General features: G+C 39.6%; 3 protein-coding genes across 5 annotated transcripts in view; 2 read left to right on the forward strand and 1 right to left on the reverse strand.

Annotated features, from left to right (window-relative positions):
- Nucleotides 1-14678, reverse strand: part of LOC113680952 (uncharacterized) — a 35415-nt gene extending 20737 nt beyond the window's left edge. For all 3 annotated transcript variants that reach the window (XR_016179555.1, XR_016179556.1, XM_089181678.1), the window contains exons 1-26: nucleotides 14462-14678; nucleotides 12871-13217; nucleotides 12064-12304; nucleotides 11621-11709; nucleotides 11368-11406; nucleotides 10933-10986; nucleotides 9834-9968; nucleotides 9096-9152; nucleotides 8387-8431; nucleotides 8065-8118; nucleotides 7627-7680; nucleotides 7444-7497; nucleotides 6855-6908; nucleotides 6161-6214; nucleotides 5425-5469; nucleotides 5270-5323; nucleotides 4946-4990; nucleotides 4127-4324; nucleotides 3500-3553; nucleotides 3058-3102; nucleotides 2622-2675; nucleotides 1812-1865; nucleotides 1327-1380; nucleotides 834-887; nucleotides 354-407; nucleotides 159-203 (exon numbers count right to left, since the gene is read on the reverse strand). Coding sequence is in view for 1 of the 3 variants with exons in the window: in XM_089181678.1 (XP_089037804.1) it covers nucleotides 159-203; nucleotides 354-407; nucleotides 834-887; nucleotides 1327-1380; nucleotides 1812-1865; nucleotides 2622-2675; nucleotides 3058-3102; nucleotides 3500-3553; nucleotides 4127-4324; nucleotides 4946-4990; nucleotides 5270-5323; nucleotides 5425-5469; nucleotides 6161-6214; nucleotides 6855-6908; nucleotides 7444-7497; nucleotides 7627-7680; nucleotides 8065-8118; nucleotides 8387-8431; nucleotides 9096-9152; nucleotides 9834-9968; nucleotides 10933-10986; nucleotides 11368-11406; nucleotides 11621-11709; nucleotides 12064-12304; nucleotides 12871-13217; nucleotides 14462-14528 (2100 nt within the window). In the remaining 2 variants the exon portion in view is untranslated. The remainder of the gene's footprint in view (nucleotides 1-158; nucleotides 204-353; nucleotides 408-833; nucleotides 888-1326; nucleotides 1381-1811; nucleotides 1866-2621; nucleotides 2676-3057; nucleotides 3103-3499; nucleotides 3554-4126; nucleotides 4325-4945; nucleotides 4991-5269; nucleotides 5324-5424; nucleotides 5470-6160; nucleotides 6215-6854; nucleotides 6909-7443; nucleotides 7498-7626; nucleotides 7681-8064; nucleotides 8119-8386; nucleotides 8432-9095; nucleotides 9153-9833; nucleotides 9969-10932; nucleotides 10987-11367; nucleotides 11407-11620; nucleotides 11710-12063; nucleotides 12305-12870; nucleotides 13218-14461) is intronic.
- Nucleotides 14679-15963: 1285 nt separating this feature from the next.
- LOC113680941 (uncharacterized) lies at nucleotides 15964-18778 on the forward strand. The gene is made up of 3 exons (XM_027197997.2): nucleotides 15964-16330; nucleotides 16952-17320; nucleotides 18025-18778. The coding sequence occupies exons 1-3, from the start codon at nucleotides 16142-16144 to the stop codon at nucleotides 18361-18363; spliced, it is 897 nt and encodes a 298-aa protein (XP_027053798.2). The 5' UTR covers nucleotides 15964-16141; the 3' UTR covers nucleotides 18364-18778.
- A 2904-nt stretch (nucleotides 18779-21682) lies between these two features.
- LOC149039573 (E3 ubiquitin-protein ligase MARCHF3-like) lies at nucleotides 21683-24914 on the forward strand. Its single transcript, XM_089183138.1, has 4 exons — nucleotides 21683-21807; nucleotides 23317-23505; nucleotides 24039-24236; nucleotides 24735-24914. The coding sequence occupies exons 1-4, from the start codon at nucleotides 21799-21801 to the stop codon at nucleotides 24912-24914; spliced, it is 576 nt and encodes a 191-aa protein (XP_089039264.1). The 5' UTR covers nucleotides 21683-21798.
- Nucleotides 24915-26115: the final 1201 nt, after the last annotated feature.

The following is a 26115-nucleotide window of genomic DNA, read 5'->3' on the forward strand; positions in this document are numbered from 1 at the left end:
TATGCGTTAAGGTAAACAAAGGCCTTAAAAGTCTGCGGAACGGACTGGAAGACACGCACGAAGACAACGATCTTAAAATATCTTACTGAGATAGCAATTTTTTTGCAAAGCTAAAGCAAGCCACCTGTTATTAAGCTATCGTCTATGACGTTACGTACCTGTATTCCCCTTGGTCCTGGCTGCCCAAGATCCCCAGGTTCTCCCTAAATAAAACAAGCAAACAAACAAACAACAATAGAAATGAACCAGAAAATGATTTGACCTATAGTTTAAATTTTCATCACAGTTTCCTGAGTAAAACTGATAAAATACTGATTGTTTAGGGAGGCATGTATTTCGTCTATGATTCTTACCACGTCTCCCTTAACTCCTGGAGTTCCGGGCATTCCTGGAGTACCAGAATCGCCCTGCGATGAGATAAAGAGCATTGTCACTTTGTGATTTTAAAAGTACTAAAAAATTTAAAAGATTCGAGTCAGTTCAGTTGATTTTGCAGTTCCTATAATCTTCGTCAGTCGGTAGTTGTTTTTTTAATAGCCAGAAATTGTGAAAATAACCCTTCAACCCCTTGACTGTATCACCCCTGAAACAAATTTTTACGTAATACCAATATAGGAAAAGATCACCAATGATTGTTCAATAAATATTTCTGGTCAATAACATGGGAGACATGTAAAGAACAGGTTGGAGATTATCCATACTGATGTTGAATTGTAAAGGATTGAGATACGCATGTTCGAGTTTGGACTCGCTCATCGGTAGTACTAATTTTGTAATGTTGAGATTTAAATTTACAAATATGATATTTTAGACCAGAATTCATCACCGCTCACCTTGTTTCCGTTTCTTCCGGCTGCACCTGGGTATCCGACAGCTCCTCTTTTACCCTGAGGAAGATTATGTAACCATTACATAAATCAAGAGACCGACAGAAATAAGACGGATGGACAGAAAGACAAAACTTAACGGCTGCTTTCGCAGTGGCGGATCCAGTGGAAGAGACCGTAGTGTCCGGATCCCTTCCCATCAGACCTGTAGGGGTTTTATTTCGATACCTTTTGTCTCACTCCAAAGCTTTTTCACCGGTCGTAAGTTTCTACACAATGTGAAGGATATAAAAGTTACTTATCTAGCGATATTTCTTGAATTATTTGGGTTCGAAGATTGTCAAAACTGTCGAAACTATAAATTCCTGGATACCATTTTTCTGATCCTTTAGTCAAGTAATTATTTCAGTTCGACAGAGATTTTTAACTGAATATGGTCCTCGGTTTCAGTTTATCCCATTTTATATATTTATAGTCTTACGCGTTTACGAAATCTTACCATTCCCCCAGGCTCCCCAGCTGTTCCAACCGGTCCCGGAGCTCCTTGACTGCCCTGGCAAGAAACAACGCAAACGAATTTGACACGGACTAAACGTTTCAGGAAATTCTTTTCACTAACGGTTTAAAATACAAACTGTCAATTTTAAAAAGGGAAGTCAAACAAGGAAAGAAATTAAGAACTGTTTATTTTTACAACACGAAACTGATGAGAATCTCAATAAGTTGATGGCTTTTACTGCTAACGGTTAATTTACGGCTAACGGTGAATATCTTTCCATTGTCGTCACCAGAAATGTTTTCTATGATTAACATTTTTTACGACTAACAGTTAAGATTTGTCAATTTTCACGCTTAACGACTAATTGTTATGGTTGTTTTACGGTTATCGGTTAACCGCGTGTAGACCCTCTTAGATATCTCAACCCATGCAAAGATATTCTGTGTGGAGCCTATGAGACAGATATTAAAATATACACTACTTACTCGTTTTCCCGCGATACCATGGGGCCCAGGTCTTCCCATCTGTCCTTTCCTACCCTTTGGAAAATAATAATATCAGTTCTTACAATTCAGTTACTTTTATAAAACCACAGTGATGGACAAAAGTGCCAGTTAGTCCAGGGTTGAGGTAAGGAGGTTGAAACAATTTAAAAAGACCCCCCTAGATCCTAATATTGGTCATCATTAGTAAGGATTACCGAGATCTGGGGTGGGTTTAGAGAGGGTAATGTTTTCCACTTCTCTCTAGAACCTTATCGACCCCGCTCCCTTCCATCTTGACCCCATCTTTCGAAGGGGTAAGGTGTGATCACCCGAAGAATCTTTGTTCCTATGGACGTTTTACTTTCCCTTGTTCGCATATATTTTTGTGCCATTTTCCAAAAGCGAGAACGAATGATGCTCATTCTGATGTTATATTCCCAACGAAAAAGTCGTCTTGAACAAAGATAGTATTTTACTCGAACAAAAAGTAAAACAGATAGTATTAAAAGCGAATTCAGGCCACCACCCTCACTGACCAATAGCAATACGATCGTAAAGCCGACAGGACACTTTCGGTCCCATACTGAGCGGCTAAAGAAACTGTAGGCATGCATATGAAAGTGGTAAATTCCGACAGAGTTGCCCTGAACACCAACGTGGCATCCAATCAAAGGTTTGGTCACTGCTGAGATTGGCCTCCGTGATGTCATGCGAAAACGATCTACTCGTCAGGGATGACATGGAATATTAGGATTTGAATAGGTAACTTCTATTAACAAAATGAAAATACATATTCACGCAAATTCCCACCTGACCACCTTTTGATCCAGTTGCTCCTCTTAAGCCAGGAAATCCAGATTTACCCTGATTGGAAACACGACAATAAAATGATGGAAGACCCCGTCATTTACAGAGTGCATTTTGATTGCCTGCTCAAGATTAAGGCCAAGGTTATCGCAACGGCCAATCTGAACCATAGAAAAATATCACAAGGAATCACTAAGAATTAAATCCAAGTAAAAAGTATGCGAACAGCATTTGGCGCGACAGAAAATGAGTGACTACATAGTAATTGGTTACAATTTTGCATCTGATTGGTTGTTGGAGCGGCTCGCATTTTTTAGTCGATCATCGAGCCACGTAAATCAAAACCAATGCAATTCTGGATAAAATTCGACATTCAATTGGAAATTGCACAATCATAGCAATATTGATGCTTAAAAATGCAAGTGCGATAGATACTTACCCTGTCCCCAGGCTCACCATCATGCCCTGGCTGCCCAGGTATACCCTTGAATAAAAGGAAAGTAGATACCAAATATTTTAGACGGTAAAATAAAGCAATGTTCAAGTAACTAACTTGATCTCTTCTCCTCATTAGACGTAAAACTTCCGTCAAGGGAGTTTTGCATCTTGAACACACAACCTTCTCTTTCTATCCAATTTTTCCTTATAGCAAGTACACTTATTTTGGATCGTTAAGACCCAGTTTGAACCCTGGGATTGGTTCACATGAGTAGAAATAAACTTCATTTGATCTTCTTTTTGTCAGTTGCTGCTGGCGCGTTGAGAAATTTGGAGGAAAAAGAACATCGTTTATCCATGGATCTAAGCAGCACGCAGATGTCACCAAATTAACGTTCTGATTTCTGAGCAACTTGAAGATTTAACAAAGGTATTTTACTTACATCTATTCCTGGAGAGCCTTGTGTCCCTTGAGGCCCCATCAGGCCCATTGAGCCCTAGAAAAAAGGGGCAGAGATTGTTAGGCCCTTTTGGTAACCCTCAGTTAAGCACACAAGCTTAACAGGTCTCCTCCAAAAGGTGTGATAGAATATCACTGTTACTAACTAATAAACTGCACAAGAACTTTATACCAACACACAAATTGGCAAACAGTGTGTCACCTCTTCAGTACAATTTTGGACAGGATTGCATATAACTGACAATTTTCTCTTAATTTTTCTTGATCTCAACATCTATTTTTACGACATCTATATAATCACATCTGTTCAACTTAAAGATACATCCTTTACGAGTAGGGTTCACGTGCACTGTGAAAGTTTAGATTGATAAAATAGCGTGTTTCATCTAAATGAGGGAATTATCAAGATAGGGGCTTTGGTTGAACGATTTCTGTGTTCAAACCCCCCCTCCCCTCACCCCTGCTTCAAAACTTTCTAGATCCGTTAAAGATATACAACTTTCACGATTCCTTCGCTCCAAAATACTTCACACAAGATATAAGATTCTCATAAGAAAATCTAGAGTTAAATTCGTCCTTAAGAACAGGGCCTTACTAACGAATCACCTACCATGTTACCCTTGGGCCCAGGTTCTCCCTCCTCACCTGGGAGGCCGGGGTTCCCTGGATCTCCGACTCGTCCTTCCTCTCCGTCTGGACCAGGCTCTCCGTTGGTACCTCTAGATCCTGGACGCCCCTGAGGTCCATTATTCCCTTTAGGCCCGGGAACCCCTCCTAAGCCTGGTTCACCCATCTCCCCAGGTGCACCCTGCAGCAATAAAAGCACGTTTACACTTTACTCCTAAATGGAGGTAGATACACTATCTTTTCTTCCAGCCTAATTGGCCCTCTTCCCCTCGTTTCAAGCTGAAATTTCTTGGTCGCGATCAAGGCAAAAAGGTTTAATCATCGGTAAATAAGGAAATATATAAACATTCATTTGGAGTTAGTTCCACATGTATAAGCTAAGAACATTTTAACTGGCCTTAACTAAAAGCCTAAAGCCAACTTCTTTGAACATTAATTTAACATTCATCATAAAAACCCTTTTTTAGCGACACGACACCGTATTAGCCTCCATAGCTGCATAGCACTGTGTGCGCCTTTACGTTAGGACCAGCGAAGTTGTAGGATATATATCGCTATCTTTCGTCCCAAGCCTCCGCGGCTTCGCCGTTCGTTTTCACAGTTTTTATTTTCCCTCGCCTGACGCTTCAAAGCGCAAATAAAACTGCCAGCTAAAAAGCCTACACAACACAACTATTGATGATTCCCTCCTGCTTTACCCTGACGTTCAGCCTCGATTGTCTACTCTTTAATAACAAGCAAACAAACACAAAGGACAAACAGCTAGCAAATTATTTCATCATTATTTTCATTTATTTCATACCGGAGAACCCTCTCGACCAGACTTCCCACGAGAACCGACTTTGCCCTATGATAAAAAAAAAACAAACAAACACGCATCAAGCTTGAATGGGAACTTTATGGTATAGGCAAAAAATCAGCAACTTCAAAAAGAAAGATAATAGGCTGCATGAGAAATATAACAGACTGGATATCAAAATTATTTACCTACATTACAACAAACAAACATGTACAGTAAAGATAACTGCAGGTCCATTGATTGTCTAAACTGTAGCATGAGTAAATAATAATTTATTTCGTTTACACAGCCGAATCTTCCATTTTTCCCTAATTTTATTTGGCTTACCTGTCGGCCCACTGCTCCTGGGATGCCAGGCCTTCCTTGTGGACCTTGCATACCCTGGACACAAAGACACCCAATGAATTTAGAGAAACGTAAACTTGACATCACATGTAAGAGGGAACACGTTTTCTACATAATACAGCCTGTATATAACTTACGGATCTTCCATCACGACCAGAACTTCCTGGTTTGCCTGTGTCTCCCTAAAAACACAGAGCGAAGAAATTCAAGGAAAAAATATACACAATGGCACAGCTATGTCCATTTATAATATACTGCGTAAAACGCAGAAAAAGACTAAGTGTATTTTTAAACGCAAGAGGTACATCTGCCGTAACTGATGCATTCTTCCGACAAAGGAGATGAGTTGACAATCGCACATTGTTGTGATTATAAATTGTTCAATATGTCAAACAAGTTAGTTAATTCAGTTACAAGTTAAGCAAAGTGTTGCGGTTTTCTTTGCTAGAAAAACCACAAGAATTAACAAGTTGACACGGAGTACATTTGGAAATAAAAGACAACGATGCAAGGACTGACAACATGGAAAAGACACTTGCAAACGCTCTGCAACATATAACACGAAGGACTAAAAGTAGTCGGAATTGAAGCGTCAGCGGTGTCGAACTTGAGAAGCTTAAAACACGAAAGACGAAATCAACGGTCGACTTCTACAAATTGTCCAAGAGAAAGCAAAATTATGCGGGAAAATCTGACATAATATGAATTGCGGTTAGCGAAAAGAATGCGAAAGCAATAGATAAGAATGGACCACAATCGCAACAAAGAACGCAGGACAAATAACTAGCTGGAATGCGGCGACAACACAAATACCTTCGTTTAGTTGCCAGCGGAAGTAGCTCATCCACGCACACTGTTGAAACATTATCATACCTGTGCACCCTGCCTTCCTTGGCCTCCTGGTTCTCCTGCAGGTCCTTGTTCTCCCTAAGAGTTATCACCTCAATTTAGTTTTTCTTTTCTTTTTATTAAAGATAAACCTTGATTTTCATCGTACACACAATCACGAAAGACACAATAGCTTTGAGTTTAGAGCGCAGAATTCCGCAATGAAATGTCCAGGTTCTTGCCCTAACTGGTTCATTTGTGAGGCTATCGAGTACACCCTCTACCCTCACAGAGCCTCTCTTAACTCGAGGTTACACAGCGGTCTTAGCAAACTTTTAGGGAGGGAAAGTAGGGTGGGGGTTGGGGTTGGTACTTAGAATGGACTACCAAAAGGAAAAGCAATGCTTACGATACCATTCGCTCGAAGAAGCCTGAGTAAGCTCTGATTTCAACTGCTCTATCAGTCGAGAAAGAGTTTCATGGTTAAGAGCTGTTCGACGTGATATAATATTTTAGGAGACCAATGTCGGAGAAACTAGCGATAACCAGTGAGGAACACTTTATCACATCAAGATTGCAATATGCCAATGTCTACCATTTCTCTCAAAAAACTTAAGTATTAAATAAGGGGGAAAACAGGAGGTGTAATTATTTTGGCCGTTTTTCCTTGAACATGTTAATAATGTTTAACCACGATGTGTTGACGAACACTTTTCTACAACACAACACAACTGCATACCCTATCTCCCTTGACACCTTGCAATCCTGGCAGACCAGACGCTCCACGAGGACCCTAAAGAAAAAAAGTAAACTTTTCAAGACCAGTCACCATGACTGATGCTCAGCCAAAAAATCCTTACATGGAAAAATAAATGAGCACTAAAATACTATGAAGACAAAAACTGCGCGTTTTGGCCACCGCGCAGCGTTTCGCATTTCCACAAAATTAGATTGGTTTGGTTAGACAGAAAAACCAAAAAGACGCGATAATAAAGAACCAAGGCCCTATAACAGTAAAAAAAGGAAAGGATTACAGCAGGTTGCAAAACAACAAACCCTCCGTATGCACAAACCTTCACCTGTTTATTTAAACCCTCACAGTGTTACCTTTTCCTCTTTCGGCTCTTACAGCAAAGTAAATCCCAAGAAAAACAGAAAAACCTAGTGTAAACCCTGTGAAATCCGGAGTTCCAGCCATCAGGTTTACCTTTCCTCAATCGTGACATCGGTGAGCACGCTATTACCTCGATACCAGTTGTCTTGTTATCGTGCGCATCATTTAACCCCAAAGTTAGAATTACAGTCACACGTGACAAAGAACAACTCACCGATGCGCCTGACGGACCTGGCTCTCCAACATCCCCAGGGCGACCTGGACTTCCCTTAAAAGAAGACGATAAACTTCAATTTCAGTTACCGTTGAGGCCAAGAGCACTAACGAGAATTCCTCTAGATTAGGAAGTAGGGAGCAAAAAGGTTAGAAAATAACCAAAACGAATAAAGGACCATACGTCTTCTCCATGGCGTCCTCTTTGACCAGGGGGACCGTTAAGTCCAGGTGGTCCCTACGGGTGATAAAGATAAAATTTATATCAATTTATGTCACTGATTATCAATTAGACTAGATGTGGATATAACAACGCGGCCAGCTCTGTTCATTCATTAATTCATTCATTTTCCATACCTAGACACACAGAGTGGGTGAGTGACTTACCGACTGACTGACTGAATGATAGACCGACCAACCGACCGACCAACTGACTGACCGACTGTTAGACTGACTGACCGACTGACCGACCGACTGACTAACTAACTAACAGACCAACCGACTGACCGACTGACCATTGACTGACTGACTGATTGACCAACCGGCTGACTGACTGACGGACCGTTTGACTAACTTACTAGTTTACTTGTTTGTTTTTTAAGCGAATAACAGATATACCTACCGGTGTGCCTGGGCTTCCATCTAAGCCCGGTGGCCCCGGTTTTCCGTGTTCCCCCTAAAAGAGATCTTCAGATGATAAATCTGAACAAAAAATCTAATCTGCTAAGTAAAACTAAATAATTTTTTTATTTATTTTGCCAGGCATATGTTAGTCTTCCTCACAGGCTTTTATTTTTTTGGTAGTTTCTCTTAAACAACAAAAGAATGCATCGAGATAAAATTGCTGCTACCAAAGGAGACTATAATAATGTTCACATTTTGAACTAAATGCACAAACATGAACTTAAAAAATCAGATAAAGAAGCTAAAAAGCTTGCACATACATCAACCCCTCTCCTTCCAGGAACGCCCATTGAGCCAGCGTCACCCTAAAAATTATATAATTTATATAATTTATATAATTGTTAACAGAAAGAAACATGTTAATATTTAAAAATCAAATAAACTACGTTACGAGGCTACTTAGTCATTTCTACGAGCATGGCAGAGCGTAACTTTTGGTGCAATTTCAAAATGAGTATCGAAAGAAATGGGGCATTAAATTGGTTTTGCATTGCTTCGCTCTATGATTGGTCAGTAAGGCTCGTGCCACCATCTCAACCAATCAAATGCAAAACTAAAACCACTCGCAACTAGGACTTCCGCGCTTTCCCGCGCTTCAAGTCTTTCTCATGTCTTGGAGATCTCAATGGCCTCTTGTAATATTCTCCTCTGTTTTGATTGGCCACCAACTCAGTTTTATCCAATAGGCCATTTTACAGTTGTGTACTTAGTTGCCAAGCCTTTGAATTGGAGTGAGGCTGAAGGTGACCTTGTTGTGATAGAGACCAGTATCTAGTTAGCATGATAACAAAGTAATTTGCATTTGAAAAGCAGAAAGGTTTGTATCATAACAAGGTCACCCTTAGCCTCATTCCTGTTTAAAGGCTTGGCAACCGAGCACACAACTGTAAAATAGACTATTCGGTTACAAATACTCTGAACAGCAAGAAAACTCAAAATAACAGCGACGATTTGTGACATTAGACATACCGGGTCACCACGGTTCCCTCTAACTTCCCTATACCCAACACTTGGTCCTTTGCTGCCCTACAAGATAACAGAACAAGGTCACAAAATTCCATTTCAATAAAATAACAATTAATTAGGGTAACATTGATCTAAAGGCTTGAATGAAATTGAGCGAGGCGTTTGAACAGTTTGATTTGTCACAAGCCTGGAACAAACGTAGAGAAATGGACTCCATCCATGGGGAAAGTTTTTGGTAGGATCAGATGCCAAAATCGAGACCCAGCTTTTTTGTGGAATGACCTCAACAAACTGTGAAAAGATTTCACCGGAAACGAAGTGTCCTTGGATCTCTTCTATAACACACAAATAAGCCTATTGCCCTCGCTTTTGAGGGAAATTTATACTGTTTTCATTGTACAAATTGTGGTGTTTCACAAGGATTAACAGCTCTGAGAAGAGCCGTAACTGCACACGCGTAAAATTCGCGATGACTTTTACGTGTCTTTGATATAACCAGTCATCTGCTGACACTCTGCCCTTCTGCATAATGAATGGCAAAGCGTTCACCATTCTCAATCCAAAATCCCATTTTCTTGTCAATAAAGGCCTACAGTGTTCATGCACTAAACAAAATAATACGTGGTTGCGTGTAGATAAGGAATTTATATTCTCAAGACCAAACAGAGGCCACGATTACGGAGGTTACACAACAACAGACGTGACTGAAAGGAAAAGAAGGCATTTGATTAGTTACTTAACTATAAATATCGGTGGTAGTTGCTCTACGGGTCCACCGTTCGTGATATTGTTAATAATCGGCCCTGGAAGGCCAGGAGGACCGGGAGGGCCTTGAGATCCAGGAGGCCCCTCAGGTCCTTGCGGTCCGGGTATTCCCTAGAGAAACAGAAACACTAATTAGTGGTAACAAGAATTAATGAATTTGGGGTCAGTTTTTTTTCTCCAGAATGAAAAACCCACCGGAAAATAGAGAAGTAAATAAACAATTTATCTTTGCGGGTGAGCTGCAATAAAAGAGATCGCAGAGAAGAATCCTGACTTCTCGTCAACGCCATTATCTTTTCAGGCCTCTTTTCTGCAATTGCTTTACTTGCAGTTGACCTGCTCGAATCGTTCATCCATTCGTAGTTTTCTTTTCTGAGAAAACATTTATTTGTAACTGAGCGTAAATCTTGAACACCGAGATAGATTGGAATAGTGCAAGTTGAAACGTTTCGCATTTGTTTCGTATCGGCATATGGACCACTAACAATGGAGTTTACGCCTAAAAATACCCTTAGCTAACCATTTTACCGCCCGTAATAACTAGATATAGATGAGGGACAGTTAAAAAATGATGACCACTGTTATGAGCAATTGTTGTAAATAAAAGCTTTTAGAAATCTCCAGATTGTTGAGTCATGCTGACTTGCACAACATAGAACTTTCCAGAACATTTCATCAAGTCACGCATTTATTATGTAATACTTCTAAAACAGTTCTTATGTAAGCTTATGGAATGTTCCAGAACACCTTGTGAATATATATATACGTAGAGACTTAGAGTTGTTATTGTCGGAGCAACGACCGTTTTTAAAGCTATACCGAGAGAGAGTTACTGCGGATAATAGCTCATTTCAAGGAACTTTGGAGACAGCAGTGAGATTGTGTCAGTGTTGAGCTAGGATATAGACTGTCGTGGACTTAATTAAGTTGATTAACGTATTGTACTGTTTTTAGGGGGGCTACTCCTTGTTAAGAACATTACTCGCTGTTTAATCAAGTAGATGAGTTCGTGGTATTGTAGAGTTTTTCTGTTGGTTAGATTATACCGTAACACCACGAGCCAATTGATTCTCACCTGAGAACCTCGAAAGCCTTGAGGTCCGGAGGGCCCGGGCGGACCCTGATCTCCCTGGAAAAACAAATATAAAAGATGGTTTAGAACCAACAAATAGGGAATTTATGACTAAAAAAAATTTCAATTGAGGGCCGGAATTAATGCAGTTTTGCGTTACCCTAGGTTTTCAACAATATCAGGCTGGATATGTAAAAAATAGTTTCACCCTCTCGTGTCTTCGTCTGGTCGAATGCTATGATTATGAGTGATAAAAATCCTGGCATGTAGTTGGTGTAGGGCCCTCACCCTCCCCCCCCCCCACTCACCCTCTCCCCCTTCGCGTCCATTGGTGATCAAAAAAATTTACTTCTGAATCTCAAGGAAAAAAGAATGTGTTGCAAATCTTTTAAAGAGGCGATCGTGACCGAGAAGCTCCTATATGACAAAGACACACACCTTGTCTCCTTTTTCTCCTGGATCACCGGGCGGGCCGACCTACACAAAGGAAATCATTTCGAAAATTGTTAAAACATTTATCAAGAAAACTTCGAGATAAGAATGTCTCGAAGCATTCACAATGGTAATTGAACTGATTGGAGTGTAATTTGGTCTGAAATCACACTCCCTCAAAAAAAAAAAAAAAAAAAAAAAACACCAGTAGCGAAATTCATACTTTATCTGAATTTCCCAACAACTCGAGATCACTTACTCGTCGTGGTGGGAGAATCTGTTGTAGCTGAGGGACAGGAGGGGCAGGAGTCACCAGAGGAGTCGTTGTCGGCAGCGAAGTCGTTGACACTGTTTGTTCATGATAAAGATAAAATTCTTAAATCGACTGTGTCTGGTCTAACGTGGCCTAACTTAGATTTACTTGACTTATTGCATTCCTCTCTACGAACAGTCACCTTTACTCTTTGACTACTAAGACTGACCAGCATCTAATTTCTCCTCAAATGACACCCCTAGTCACACATTAAGTTCACAAGAGTAAAAGATAGGATCACCTTATCATCACCTTAGGAAATGTAAGAAAAACAGTATCAAGAATGTGCATACTGATGTTAGGGTAATTTCACGCCAGGCTTCCAAATAATAAGATCGTTCCATGACATCAGCCTGATTTTAGATTCCTAAGGGAATATCAAAACTTACAAGGGCAAAGAGTTTCACTGACTTCCTTCACTTTGGAATCTAGCTGAGAGAAATCGTCCACTTGAAGTACTTCTTGGGCGTTTGAAGCATAATTCCACGGCTCTATAACATCGACTTGGCCAATACCCAATACAATGACGTAGACGCCCCTGTCCTTTAAATCTGTCGACGCGTCAATGGGACCAGCCTCATCTGGCGAAGTTATTGCGGTTTGTTTTCCGTTTGTGATGAGAAGTACCACCTGAAGAGGCAAGATACATACAGTTGTATTTTCATGTTTGGCCGATTTTAAAAAGCGACTTTCTGAACTCGAGCCAACTGGCCCATCCAGCCAGAGCATATCCCAGTTTCCTTAGCATGAAGCGACCAGGAGTATAACTAACCCCCTGTCCCCTCCCCTGGGTGGGATACATCACAAGGTAACCTCCCAGCATTCATCAGGCTTCCCTGACAATTCGCCGGTACCCATTTATACTCCTGGGTAGAGAGAGGCACTGTGAGATTAAAGTGACTTGCCCAAGAACACAGCACAATGACACAGCCAGGTCTCGAACCAGGACCTCTCGACCCAGACTCGACCCAGAGCTCAGTGCACTCTGCATCTCCATAACATGTTTAGGATGGGGCACCAAAGACCCTCCTACCCCTCCCCTCCCCCTTTACTATCTATCACATGAAAAGTCTTCAAAATATTCAAATAACAAATGCAAATACGAACATTCTAGCTTAGGGGATTATATTTGAATTCTTCACAGTTCCTGGCTATTGCCGTGACAAAAAACCTAATAAAAGTTCGCAGCAACCTACCTTTTTAACATCCGGCCTCATTCCAAATTCTTCCTGGAAGACTTGTTCATTAACTTCACGAAGTCCTCTGTTGATGAACCTAGGTGCGCCAGAGGGCGGCTTTCCTATCGACGTAATCTTTCCAAAGACGTTATCTTCTTTGAAAGTTGCAGGATCAAACTCTTCAAAATCGAGAACTTTTTCACCTTGGTCTCCAAATTTGACCAAAGCAATGTGGGAGCCTTCAGGACCGACGTTGATGTTCTTTGACACATCGACAACGAATTTAAGCAGAGTGCCCCAGTCGTCACCAACACTTCCTGAGGCATCTGCCACAAAAGCCAAGTCAATTTTACAGTTCGGGTCCTCTGTGGAAATTTGAAGGAAAAAGAGAACGTTATATGGTTTGCATCGCCAGTGTCTCACTGGAGAGCATTAGTTTGGTAAGGTCGAGGAAAGCCTGGAGCTTAGAGGCGGAAGAATTTGCAAAGAAGCATACTTTTTCATGCAAAAGCACCTTGAGGTATGTCTCGATTATAACGATCCACCGTGACGACATCAAAACCTGATCGGAATCCTGAGCACTCGCTCGCCAGAAAAAAAAATACTATCAAAGCCGTCACAGTTGATCCTTTATTTATTCTTGTTTTTCCGAATATTTCGCGTACTTTTCCCCAGGTTTTCCAGTCTTCCACCCCTTTACAAAAATTAACCATCCAAATCGCAATTTACTTGGAACAGCGGACGAAAATGCCCCCTTCTCTAATATCTTGTGCTAAATATGATTCAATACATAATTGTTCGTCTTTTCCCCTTGCATTCGATTTCCGACAGGTCTAGTTTACGATTTTGGATTGAAATGTTCTTAACTAGAACGTTTGTTAATTGATTTTTGTTTATTGTGAGCGTCTAAGCAGTAAGCCGAGTCAAAGTGCTCTTTTCTGGGATGTCGCGTAACAATTGCGTGACATTTTAACGAAAGTCAAAGCTTTTAGAAAATGCGTGACCATTTCGCAACATGTCATGTTGTCACTGAGTATAGAAACAGATTTACAGGAAAGTCCTTAGTTTAGTTCAAGAACGTGAATGCTGCTTTGAAGTGGAGACGAACAACTGCTATTCTTTCCGTGCTTTATAAAATATTACAATTTCCCCGCTTCGTTGTTTCAACTCCCTCAGAGTCAGATGAAAGGAGCTTTGTGAAAAGAAAGCAACTGTTTAAAGGCAAGAGCGTTCAAGATCCACTGGGCTAATGTAAAATAAAAATAAAAAACAATATAAGCGTTTCAAAGACAAGGAAAGGGTATGTTTGAAAACTGTGAATTAAGCTACAGGAAGTGGTCTCAGATCGAACAATTTTTCCTTGAGATTTCATGACATTAAACCGCAGAAATTATTTCGTGTAATATTAGGTATCAGTTTTGATCAAACGATTTCATTGCTACGTGTTCAGTAAACCAATGGATTTTCTTCCAATATTCGCGATGAAACCATCAAATCGTTCGACGCGAAACAGGGACAACAAGTCATAATACTTTTATGATCACGCAACGATCACTGTTAATGATAATAAACAAAACCAGGCACTGTGTTCTATGCTGAATGTACTCACGCGCTGGAATCCTCGTCCCTTGCAACAAAAGAAAAAGAACAACACTCCAAATTAAGTTCGTCTGCATATTGATGAGTGTTAACTCAACTTGGAAGGGAAGCTATGATAAAGCCAGATCTTACAGATCACTCGAAAGGCCAGCCATTTTGCGAGGATCTGAAGCACGCATGGAGGCTTCAGATAACGTCAATAGGTCTTTGTGGAAAGGAAGTCATGTAACTCGAAACCGTCTACTCACAACAGACACATTCTTTATTCATTCATTATCAGCGATCCATTCAACACTCATTCGTAATATTTACACTGTGGGTCTTTAGCTTTTGAACTAAGCTCTCCGTTCTCACTTATAAAAACAGATTGATGAGACAGTGAAATTTAATCTATTGGATATGGATCCAAGAAAATCAAATCTTCCAAAGGATGGTTTCAATGCCCTTCTAAGGTGTAAATTTCTTTAGTCACAACAAGAAGCTGACACATCAAGTATTTTTAAAAACACTTCTTCTTTGATGTCCTTCTAGTGATTTCCCTAAAATTTCATTAATTCAGCCATATGAAGCTTCATTTCTCTTCACCTAAACTTTTCCCACCGATATTTGTGGTTGGTTAACTACAACACGAGCAAAGAAATTATGAACACCATGACGTGACCAAGATATCGGGTCACCGCTGACCTTCTATGACATCATGGGGAGCAGGAGGTAGATTCATTTTCTCATTGAGGTCTTTTTGGCTTTTTTTTTTTTCTTTTTTTTTTCCATTTGATTTTTTACTTAAACATTCTTTATTCATTTTAGCTTTTTTTTTAATTTGTGGGTTAATCACGAGAAAGATGTACTGACAACAATCAAATTCTCAAATCAGAAAATATTAATTGGTCTTCGTGTAGAAACTTCTCGAAAAATGATTTCATACATCAAACAACATTCTTCCTTGAGAAGACAAAGAACTCTGGAAAACAGATTAGGTAAGTTTTCGAACGGGCACACAGACGCTGCAAAAAAAAATTCACGATTTAAAAAGAGAGAATTATTTGACATTCAGATCAGCCGAGCAAATTCAGAAATGAAAGTGAACTGAGGAAGACATTATATTGCACATTAAAGGGTAGAAATACACGACAACATTACTTAAATCATAAAATTGTAATATTCTTTGGGTATATTGGTTCATCTCCAATGGATCCATTTTCTACCAATTGGATAAGTTAAAGATTTCTGCAGAGATAAGAAGAACAGGAGGCGAACTCAAAATGTAGACTGTATTTCTGACCCAAAAGAAAAAGCTATCAAATTTTCTTCTTGATTTCGATCGGCTCGGTTTGAAAATGAACGAAGAATGGACAACTTATTGTCTGAGTAAAGCATGTAAAGTCTGAGTGAATCATGTAAATTCTGGCCACAAGGGGAATTTAATTGCTGTAAAAATTTAACTATCACCACATTCTACGTCAATTCGTTGGATAAATAATTTATTTCACGAGGCTTGCGCGGTGATAATTTTTTTTTTTTAAGTCTGATAATTCCATCATTTTTGCATGGAGCAATTGCATTCAAGCTATATTGAAACAGCGGGAGAAACTAGTTCGCTTCTCGGAAGAATTTTCCGTTTGATTTCATCTAAGGATTTCACCAGCATTAATTAATCGGTTTGAAGTTCTGGTGAAGTAATATTTATCGAATGGATTCACATAAAACGGAGTCAAGTTGTTCATTATCAACTGAAATGGAACGTAAATCATCAGCCGAAGAACCAGTTTGTGACGAAGGAGTACAATTAGAACGTTTTGACTCAGTGGATAGTTTTCGCACAAGAGCATCGACAGAAAGCCGGACTGTATCAATGGCTTCCACTGAAAGCTACGAAACAGTAAGGTTTTTTTTTGTTTGTTTTGGTTAGAAATCACCTGCCAGCTTTTATATCTTGAGTGTATTTAATAACTCATCACATTTTGGTTTCTGTTGTCTAAACTGAGCTTATCGTAGATGGAGCGTAAGATTTTAAAATGCCTTTTTCCAATGCGGTAGAAGCGAAGTCTAATGGCCTCTCGAAAAATTTTTTTTCAAAGCATAAGTAAACTGAGAAGCCTTAATTGCAAAAGAACTATTATCGCATTGAATTTTATTATAAAGATAAACTACGAGGCTATTTTAAGTCAAAGTTCCACAATTAGTACTTTTTTAGGTTAATTAACACCGTTATCTAACAGTCCAAAGGCTGTTGATTAACAGCAAAAAGTACTGACCGAGTAATGATCTATTTACCTCATAATTTTCCACCGGGTATAAACACTCTAAAAATAAAAATAAAAAATATGAGAAGCTGTGATTTCTAAACAACATGCATAAGTCGGCATTTTCGAGGGGCTTTGCGACATTTGGCTGAAAGCTTAGTCTTCCCTAAAGCACTTGCTTGTTGGGGGGAATAATAAGGTATCAGTGTATTTCTGGAACCGTTTGTCTTTTTCTCTCCTTTTTTATCTTTTGTCAGGCTTCCTCATCTTTCCCAAGCTGGGATAGAAACAGCTGCCAAGGGAACAGAAGATCCTGTTTATTGGGATGGATAAATTCGCTGGAGGAAACTACCAGACGAACACTTTTCATTCATCATCTGCCAGTAGAAATATGCGATCCCGTCAAAGACATGTCGTTGTTTAGTTGTGAAGCGGAGTTTTGTCGTATTTGTCATTGCGGTAAAGAGGATGAAGAGTTAATTGCACCATGCAGATGCTCTGGAAGTGCTAAGTTTGCGCATCAAAGTTGCTTGCTGTCTTGGTTTGAACTGAAAAAGGACAAGACATGCGAACTGTGCCTTTACGAAATTTCTGTCAAAAAGATGGGCTTCAAACCATTCTCACAGGTATTGAAAGCACTATTCAAAGCTTCTTTTCATCGTGGCCATTAACTAAAAGTTTGTGAACGTTTCTCAGCTGTTTGTTGATTTTTTTGCTAACAGTTAGATGCATAACTATTTGTTTGTTTGTTTGTTTGTTTGTGTCTCACACTGAATTGTTGGCCTAGGTTCTTTAAAATGATATTTTTTCAATCAATTTTTAACTTACTACTGATATAAATTAGGGCGAATGAAAAGGGGAAGTGGAAAAAGTATATTAAAAGCATTTTTATACACTATGTCTATCTGTTTGTCTGGCTATCAGTCTATCTATCTGTCTGACCGTCTGTACAGTATTCAACTGTCTGTCTGTCTGTTTGTCTGCCGTCTCCTTATCCAGTACAGTTGTATCATGCTACTGACTCCTTCGTAAATTTGTCTAACTGGCTGTCTGTTGCCCTTCACTCTAACTGTCTATCGGTCTGTCCACCCATCTGTCTATCTACCCATCTGTCTACGTATTTGTCTTACTGTCTGTAAAGTGAAGATCCCTGTGGAATTTTTTTATTATCATTATAAAATCTGTATTATGTATTTTTCACTCTGGTAACCCGTCTAATTGCTTGTTTGTCTGTCTAACAGTCTGTCTGTTGCCTGTCTGCCGGTCTAATTTAACATTTCACTCCTTTACGATTTTTAATTCACGTTCTCTTTGTTTTTTCACCCTTAAGTGGAGACTACCATGGCGTTCGTGCGACATTGTGGCGTACCTTTTCTTGTTCTACTGTCTGGTTCTGGTAGTATTTATAGCCATGGTACTGTGGATCGCCTCTAAGCGTTGCCTCTCTCCCATTTGCATTGTTCTGTACTTCGCGTGCGGTTTGGCAGTGTGTTACTTCACCTATTGCTGCGGTTGCATAGAACATATTCGCTTCTACTGGAGAGCATGGATCGATGTGAACCGTCAGTGGCTCATATTAACTCACAAAGACAGTGTACAGGTTCTCAATAATGCTATAGAAAAGATGAGCAACAACGGATGTGGCAAAGCAAGGGAGGAATTTGTCTAGGTGCTTTGAAACTACCGCTATGTAATTATAACAACAGACCAATATCGAAAGGAAATATAAGGAAAGAAAACAAGGAGAGAATAACATACTCATCTTTATAAAAACAAAAAATATTATGTAGGAGACGTGGTAGTCTGATGGTAAGTGCGTAGGGCTTCGGGTCAAGAGGGCTGGGTTCGGAGCCTAGCCGAGTCATTGCGTTAAATCAGTTTTATTAGTATAGATGCACTCATATAGCGAGCCTGGGCTTCTTGTGAACAACCTTGTAGGCCTTCATATTCCTACAAGACGTAGGTGTTAAACCTCGTGCTGAAATACGGCATTCTCAAGTATTCAACGTAAATTACTTATTAAACAACAGTACAAAAGTGGAGAGCTGAACTATACAATAAATGAACTGTTTGTAAAGAAAAAAGTTTGTTTGGTTTTTAATATTTAACATACAGTTGTTCATGCGATTTGCTAACGGGCAATATACGTAATACTGAGGATTGTTGTTTGCCATACACAGCACGGACAGAAGGGAGAGATTGGTCATTATTCATCAGGGGGGGGTCGATAAAATTTCCTTGTTTCCCCTCCCCCCCCCCCCAATACAGTTGTGTAATTTTCTTGTGAAACCCTCCTAATTGGCAGTTAATTGACCGTCAATCCTCTAATAGTCCCCCCTCAGTATACTTTGTTGGGGACGACTGACTCTCTTCCGTACCCATTGAAAACTATGTGGCTCCCTTTGAAAATTGATCAAACCCCCCCCCCCCTTCCCCCTCCTTCCCTTATAAGAGATGAACTAAGGGACCGGTCATTATTTATCGCCTGGGGGGGGGGGGGTCGGAGTATTTTTGTTGTCACATCGGAGCATTTACCTGATCCCCCCCGTCGAGTATCTAGTTTTTTAGAGATCCCCCCTTATCGGTAGTGGAAAGTTTCATGATCCCCCCCCCCCTTTTCTCCCAGCCACCGCCAAATAACTTTTTGAATATGCAAGTGATATTTTAATAGTGGTACTTACGTCTCATGGACCTTGAACCACAACGGTAAATATTTGCTCGTCAGATACGAACTGAATTGTCGAGGACGTGCCAATCTCAGGCTGTTCATCCAAATCCACGAAAACATAGTCATCGTCGCTCTCTGCCTCTCCACTTTCGGATTCTTCATCCTCGGATTCCACGTCATCTTCATCACTCGACAGTTCTTCTGTTATCACAGTCTCTTTATTCTGTCGGTAATAGTGACATCGAATGGCCTTCACTTTGTCAAGTTTCCGACCCACAGTCGTCAAACCATGCTTGTTGAGATACAGGTCTAGTTCTCTTACCCGCAACTTTTCAACTTTGCCACCCTCGATGAGGTTATCCCATTGAAAGCCCTTGTACGTTCGTTCGGCCTCTTGCCTTCTTCGCTCCTGAGCTGCTCTTGTTCTGATGTCCTTTCGGATCTCAATATCCTTCAAATGATTAACATATGCAATGACGTGCTTCTCTTCCACATTATATTTTGAGCAGAAGCTCTTCATGGTATCCTGATCGTTTCTGATACTGTCAGAATGTTCCTCGTACAGATCTTTAATACATTTTCTTGGAAGGTAATCATCTGGTGTCCTGCCCGTCGATTCCGTCTGATAGATATCCATGCAATCACCCGGGGTCCCGGCGCGACCTAAAATTCCTTTTTTTTTGGTCTGATCCCCCCCATTATACTTGTCAATTACGGCTGATCCCCCCTAAAGGTCTTCAAAAAACCATGTGATCCCCCCCTAAATACTCCGACCCCCCCCAGGCGATAAATAATGACCGGTCCCTAAGGACCGTTTGAAGAAAATTAGCTCCAAATTATTGCTCAAAGGTTTGTCTACCGAACACTCCGGAGTGAAGTAGCTTAGCCGCGCAAAAACGTGTGGTCTCTTTAAGTCAATCTTCAGTCCAAATGGACAAAGGTTAATCTGTCCCTTGTTTAAAACATCTGCCGGGTGCAAAAGTGTAATCATACAATTTGTCCTCAAAAATACACATGGCTGAATATAAAACTACAAGATTAAGTAATTTTAAGCCCATCAGTTTCCCTACTGATATCATTATTGCTCAGTGGGTTGCATTTTCAGCGTAAGGTTTTACGGAGAAGAAAAATTAGTCATAATTTGAAGCTGTTTTTCGCTTTTGTCGAGTGAAATATCGTAGCCAATACAAACGAAAAGCAAATTGTATTTTCTGTCCGTGATGCTTTTTTTCCCCTTTTTTTTCATTTTTAAATATTTTACAAGTTATTTATCAAAAGTAATTACGATACAAAGAGAAAACCACAGAACCTATTTCATTTTTCTATCAAGCTAAGTTGATATCAAAAGCTATCTCGTGTTTTTAGCTTTGCCATCATCAGTTATCGGTTGGCCGGGAAAATTGCAAATTGTCAACTTGTCTGGATCAACGACGGTCTTCAGTGAGAATATTTATGAATGATTGTTAACGTTTTAACAATCTTTTCAACGCCCAGATTAGATCAGAATATCGAAAAAAAGGCATCAAGTAAATCACTGTTCTAAACTTAAATTACCACACAATTTGTCCTCAAGTCAAATTTATGTTTTATCAGTGACATCTGTCATTAAATTCCGGTCATTTTCCAGTGAATTCATACAGCGTTGATTTAGAGACGTTGAACGGAAACATCCGTTTTAAAGAAAGTGTCTGATCAAGGTCGCAAAAATACACTTGCGTTTACACCTGCTATATCAAAACAGCATTTATTTTCTCTCGAAATTTAACTCTGGAGTGTTGCCGACGGCCAAAATCACAGTTTGAGTTGACAGGAGATATCACACTCCGCAAACGCCCTTAACATCTGTCGCGTGTTCGCCAGTAGGACATATTTGCTACCATTAAAAGTCAGGTTGCTATGTAATCTTTTGCCAAAAAAAGGAAAAATCGCAAAGGAACAAGAAATTGAAAAAACTCAACAAGGAAACGTACTGTTCACTCTTCTCCTTTCATATTTGAGGGTAGCTATGAACTGACAGCCAATAGGTTTTTATTTCGATGCATTGCATTTTGAATAACCTATTACCACACAACGTGTTATCCATACGAAAAACTGCATTTGATCAAAATAACCTAAGCTTTAGAACCTTACCTGTTTTTGAGACAAAAAGCTTTATTTTCAGCAAACGTCACTTGATAATTCCTACATGTAATTGGTTGAAAATAAGGAAGTGTGTTTCAAAGGGTTTACCGGCGCAGAAAGAGAAACTAAACAGCCTTGAACGCAATTTACTTCGCGTCTAATCTTTTGCGTAAAAATTGCGATCTTTCTGGTTACAATTAGCCGTTAGCTGTCACTATTCCAGGTTGGAAAAATTATTGGAAACTTTATCTTCACGCTTGAAGTAATTTTTTTTACCGTCAAGACCACTTTCGATTTGGTTTACAAGAACAGATCATGACACAGGTAGGATTTTGCCGTGATGTCCATTCCAAAATTGTTTCAATGTGGTAAAAAACATAACATTTAAAAACGATTCAATTTTTTCTAGTATGTTGAAGAAATGTCTGTTCTCTCGATGTAAAACCACTTTAAATCAGTCCTTCCTCTTAAGAACCTCGCAAATGGAACATAAACAAAATATTGTGTCATAATTAGAGTAAGATTTTTAATAATCTGATCTCTCCTTCGATACTTCTCTTTCCTCTAAAAAGAAATCGTAGCGCAAATTCAAGTTAGCCGTATCGTCTGGATCTTTACGCCATGGTAACTGAAAAAAAAAAATGAGATGTGGGTTATGAACATTTCGGGTGAGTTTTAAGAGAGCAGTCGCCCTTTAAGGCCGCTGGCTATGTATAGAAATAAATTTTAAATAAACGGTAATTTGCGGTAAATATAGCTGCCAGATGGTTTAAACTGGATTCGTCACCGATTATAAATCGGGCTATTTGGAAATAACTTGATACATAAAGCGACCATAAGCAAACTCCTCAATCTTGATTGGCTTACAGGTAATGTTATATCTGACCAAAAATTCATGGTCCACAAATATGTTATGATTACATGTCATGGTTCAGCACCATTTGTTGCAGAGCTTAAGATTGTTTTATGGTTTTTTGATAAAAACAAACAGAAAAATTTTCCACTTGTGTAAAATAAAAATAAGAGAGAGCCAGCTTAGATCTAACGCGTGTAAAATATCAGTTAGAGTTAAATTATTAAATTTAAGCTTGCAGTCCCAAAACAAAGTAATTAAATTAAAGAGATTAAGATTTACAAATAAGGCAAACGGTAAAAATTTATTTTCTTGTCGCCTACTGTCGGCCATTTTTACATTAAATTCAGAATATTTGCGGTGACCGTTGACAAGAGACTTTTGAAATTTTCAAAAAAAGGGCTAACGCTCGAGACGTCAGTTCTAGAACCTCTTTAAGATACCAAATTTACATTATCGACTCAGTTGATAGAGACAAATTATATTATGTTGACCCGAGGACTATAAAGATGGGAAGTGAATAGAGAGTTGACTATGCCGTTGCCGGAAATTTCCTGTTTAAACTCAGATCAACAGCGGGACGAACAAGGTTCAAGCATACGAGGGAGAATTTGGTTTGATCACCTTCAGATTTTTCGTTTGCCATTCGAGAAAATTTTCTCCATCCTTTCTCATTCCTACTCCTTTTTACTTATTCTTTCAATTTCCATGTTTTTCTGAGTCATACTACAGCAGGTTTTTCCTACGCTTCCGTAACCTCCAACGTTGTTTTGCGATTTTATTAAAAAAAAAAAACCCTGTTAATTTACCCCACGTAACTCAGTCCTTCCAGTTCCATTTTCCTTGCAGCCGGAATCAGCAAATCTGATTCTTTGTAAAGTGTTACTTATTCTTCTTACAGTTGTTATAAACGTCAATTGAATTTCTTGGTTACTTCCGCTGATAATTTGGTTACATTAGTATTTTTTTACCTCACACAGGTTTATCCGCTTCCTGAGATCGACCCACGCCTACACCCTCCGCAAGATGCCATCAGTGGTCTACGAGGTGCGAACGCAGTTGGATCCGTTATAAATTGTCATGGAAACCCAGCCTTTGTTGTGGAGCTCTTTTCGAGAGAAAACTCAGAAGTGTGTACCATGCAGCCCGGACAGGAACTCCAGATAATGGTTTGTTTTTTGTTGTTGTTGTTTTCTTAGACACTCTGTCTAAGAGTTTTTTGACACTCTGCTTTCTGATTCAATTGCTATGGACTCGTGAGAGTAAAAGTTTTAAAAAATTAAATTCTAACGAAGCATTTATTAATTCATTTGATTATTCATTGATTTCTTCACCCACATTCTTGCTTCTTCATTCAGTCGTTTCTACATACCGACACTCATTCATTTATCTCATTCATTCATTTATTCATACAGGCATTGGCCAATCACTCGCTCACGGTCACTCGCTCTCTCACCCATTCATTCATTCATTCATTCATTCATTCATTTAAAAACTCATCCAGTTACTTACTCATCCACTCACATATTCGTTCATTTATTCATTCCTCCATCTATTCAGCCAACATACCGTTGGCTACAAAGGTTAGGTATAACTCTGTTAAACTCGTATAAAATGCCTTCAAGTACTTGCCAAGTTAATAAACCAATTATGGAAATAAATAAGATGTTGACCTTTTAACTTATGAATTTATCCACCGAAGGATGAAGATATCTGCCGAATTTGTCACGATACCAAAGAAAAAGAAGAACTTGTACGAGTTTGCCGATGTGATGGATCTGCGCGGTTCGCCCATAGGAGTTGTGTCCTACGTTGGTTTCAATTTTCCTTCCGTCAGGAATGTGAACTGTGTCATTACAAAATGAAAATCAAGAAAAATGGCTTTAAACCCCTAAAGGAGGTGGGAAATTTAACTTTTTTCCCTCAGTCTATTCAGACACGAACGATCCAGCCTGACATATAAGTAAGCCTCTCTGCAAGTTTATTTAAAAGCTTACTCATTCATAAATACCAAAAGACGTTGGTGAAGAACATGGTCCCCTTCTTTCCTTTGTGTTGTGTTCTTGGGAAAGATACGTCTCTCTTACAGCGCTTTTCTCCACCCAGGAGTACAAATGGGTAGGGGCCGGTTGTAAGAGAGATCTAACGATTAACTGAGTGGGAGAGAAGGAGGAGGGGGCGGGGGGGTCTTCGATGGAATGGTGTCCCATCAAGGGAGAGTAGCAACTCTCCCAGTCTTTTTATGCTACAGAAATCGAGATCAGTCCCGGCTCCAGTTGGATGATAGGCCGCTTAGGTTGAATGCAGAATTATAGAAACCGAGATAAGCTCGAGATCTAAGCCACTAAGCTCGAGAATAGACTCTCTATTTAACCATTCTGTGGGTGTCTCTTTGCAGTGGTCCAATCCATGCCAGTTCATGTCATCAGTGGATTTCTTTATCATGCTGATTGTCAACATCTTACATGGAGCCGTGTTTTCGATGATTGTGATGGTGGCGGTAACGAACAACTGCTTTAGTCTGACCTGTATCTCTCTCATCTTGTTATGCTTTGCAAGTATGCAAATACTTTCATAGCCCTTTGACCCTTAGGAGTGACCAGCATCTAATTTCTCCTCACAGTATCAACCCTGAATCAAATATTAAGATCACGAAACTAAAGGAAAAGGTTACCAAATAGAGAAGCTTTTGATTGTTAAACAAATTCTCAACAAAATGGCAGAACCTTAGGGAACATATAGAAAACATTATGGAGAATATGCATAAATATGTTAGGGTGTAAAGAATTATGTCATCTGTACCTCTGTCCTTCAATAGATCATAAGTAGGAACCCATCAAAATACGCCTATTATTCAGCTTATCATAGAAAACAGCGCATAATCATTACGTACAATCCTCTTGTTTATCTCCACTCATTTGTTACAATTTTTTATCTTGACTCACTTTTAGTCGCTCTTTTGATGTTCTACTGCTGCGATGGATGTAAATACTTGAATTCCTGCAAAGTACAATGGGTAGTAAACAACAGCAGATGGAGTATCTCCAGTTATGACGAAGAATCATCCTATCAATGACAGAACCCGCAGTCCATCACGTGACATTCGATAAAGAAGGGCATGAAAAGGTTAGATATGGAAGCTGGAATTGCCAATTTTCCTACTGGAAATGGGATTTGGGCTAAGAAATGTAATTTATTCCCTAAGGGAGACATGCAGCCTGGTTGATAGGAGAGCCTGAAGGAACCGATCGTCGAAATAGCCCTTCCGTAAGCTAAAACTAGCGTATTGGCAGATCTAATGAGACAGAACCTAGACTTGGACGGAAATTCTCAAGGAAAATATGTTGGATTTTTTTAAATACCGATAGAACTTTTAGTTTAACGACGCCAACCTGTCGAGATCCCATCTACATCCCAGTGGGATTCTGGAAAAATCCTAGCAGGTTAACAGCAAGTTCCCACCAGGATCTCGGAAAGACCCCGTGGGATTCCGCCAAGACCACAGCACGGCCTCGGGAAGAACCAGACAAGATCTCAACGGTTCTCCGGTGGGATACCGGCACCGCCTAGAATTGTTCTCTGACTTACTGAAACTTATCCTCAATATTACAGAGGTGCAAAAAATATTATCTGTCCCTTATAACAGACAAAAGGCGTTTACATGTAAGGGCATGCAGTCTAAGGTAGATAAGTATACAAGTAACCAGACTTTTTACAAATGATCTCTCAGCTTTTCTGATGTAAATTATGGTTATGATTACAAACCTTGTCAACAGGAC

Source organism: Pocillopora damicornis, chromosome 9, assembly GCF_964200805.1.
Source record: "Pocillopora damicornis chromosome 9, jaPocDami1.2, whole genome shotgun sequence".
Classification (NCBI taxonomy): domain Eukaryota; kingdom Metazoa; phylum Cnidaria; class Anthozoa; order Scleractinia; family Pocilloporidae; genus Pocillopora; species Pocillopora damicornis.

What these genes read in the sequence shown, in the direction of transcription:
- LOC113680941 (XM_027197997.2), top strand. Translation starts at nt 16,142, where the DNA reads ATGGATTCACATAAAACGGAGTCAAGTTGTTCATTATCAACTGAAATG. An exon ending in CCACTGAAAGCTACGAAACA is followed by an intron (nt 16,331 to 16,951) that starts GTAAGGTTTTTT and finishes ATCTTTTGTCAG; the next exon opens with GCTTCCTCATCTTTCCCAAG. An exon ending in GCTTCAAACCATTCTCACAG is followed by an intron (nt 17,321 to 18,024) that starts GTATTGAAAGCA and finishes TTCACCCTTAAG; the next exon opens with TGGAGACTACCATGGCGTTC.
- LOC149039573 (XM_089183138.1), top strand. An exon ending in GACAGGAACTCCAGATAATG is followed by an intron (nt 23,506 to 24,038) that starts GTTTGTTTTTTG and finishes TATCCACCGAAG; the next exon opens with GATGAAGATATCTGCCGAAT. An exon ending in GCTTTAAACCCCTAAAGGAG is followed by an intron (nt 24,237 to 24,734) that starts GTGGGAAATTTA and finishes GTCTCTTTGCAG; the next exon opens with TGGTCCAATCCATGCCAGTT.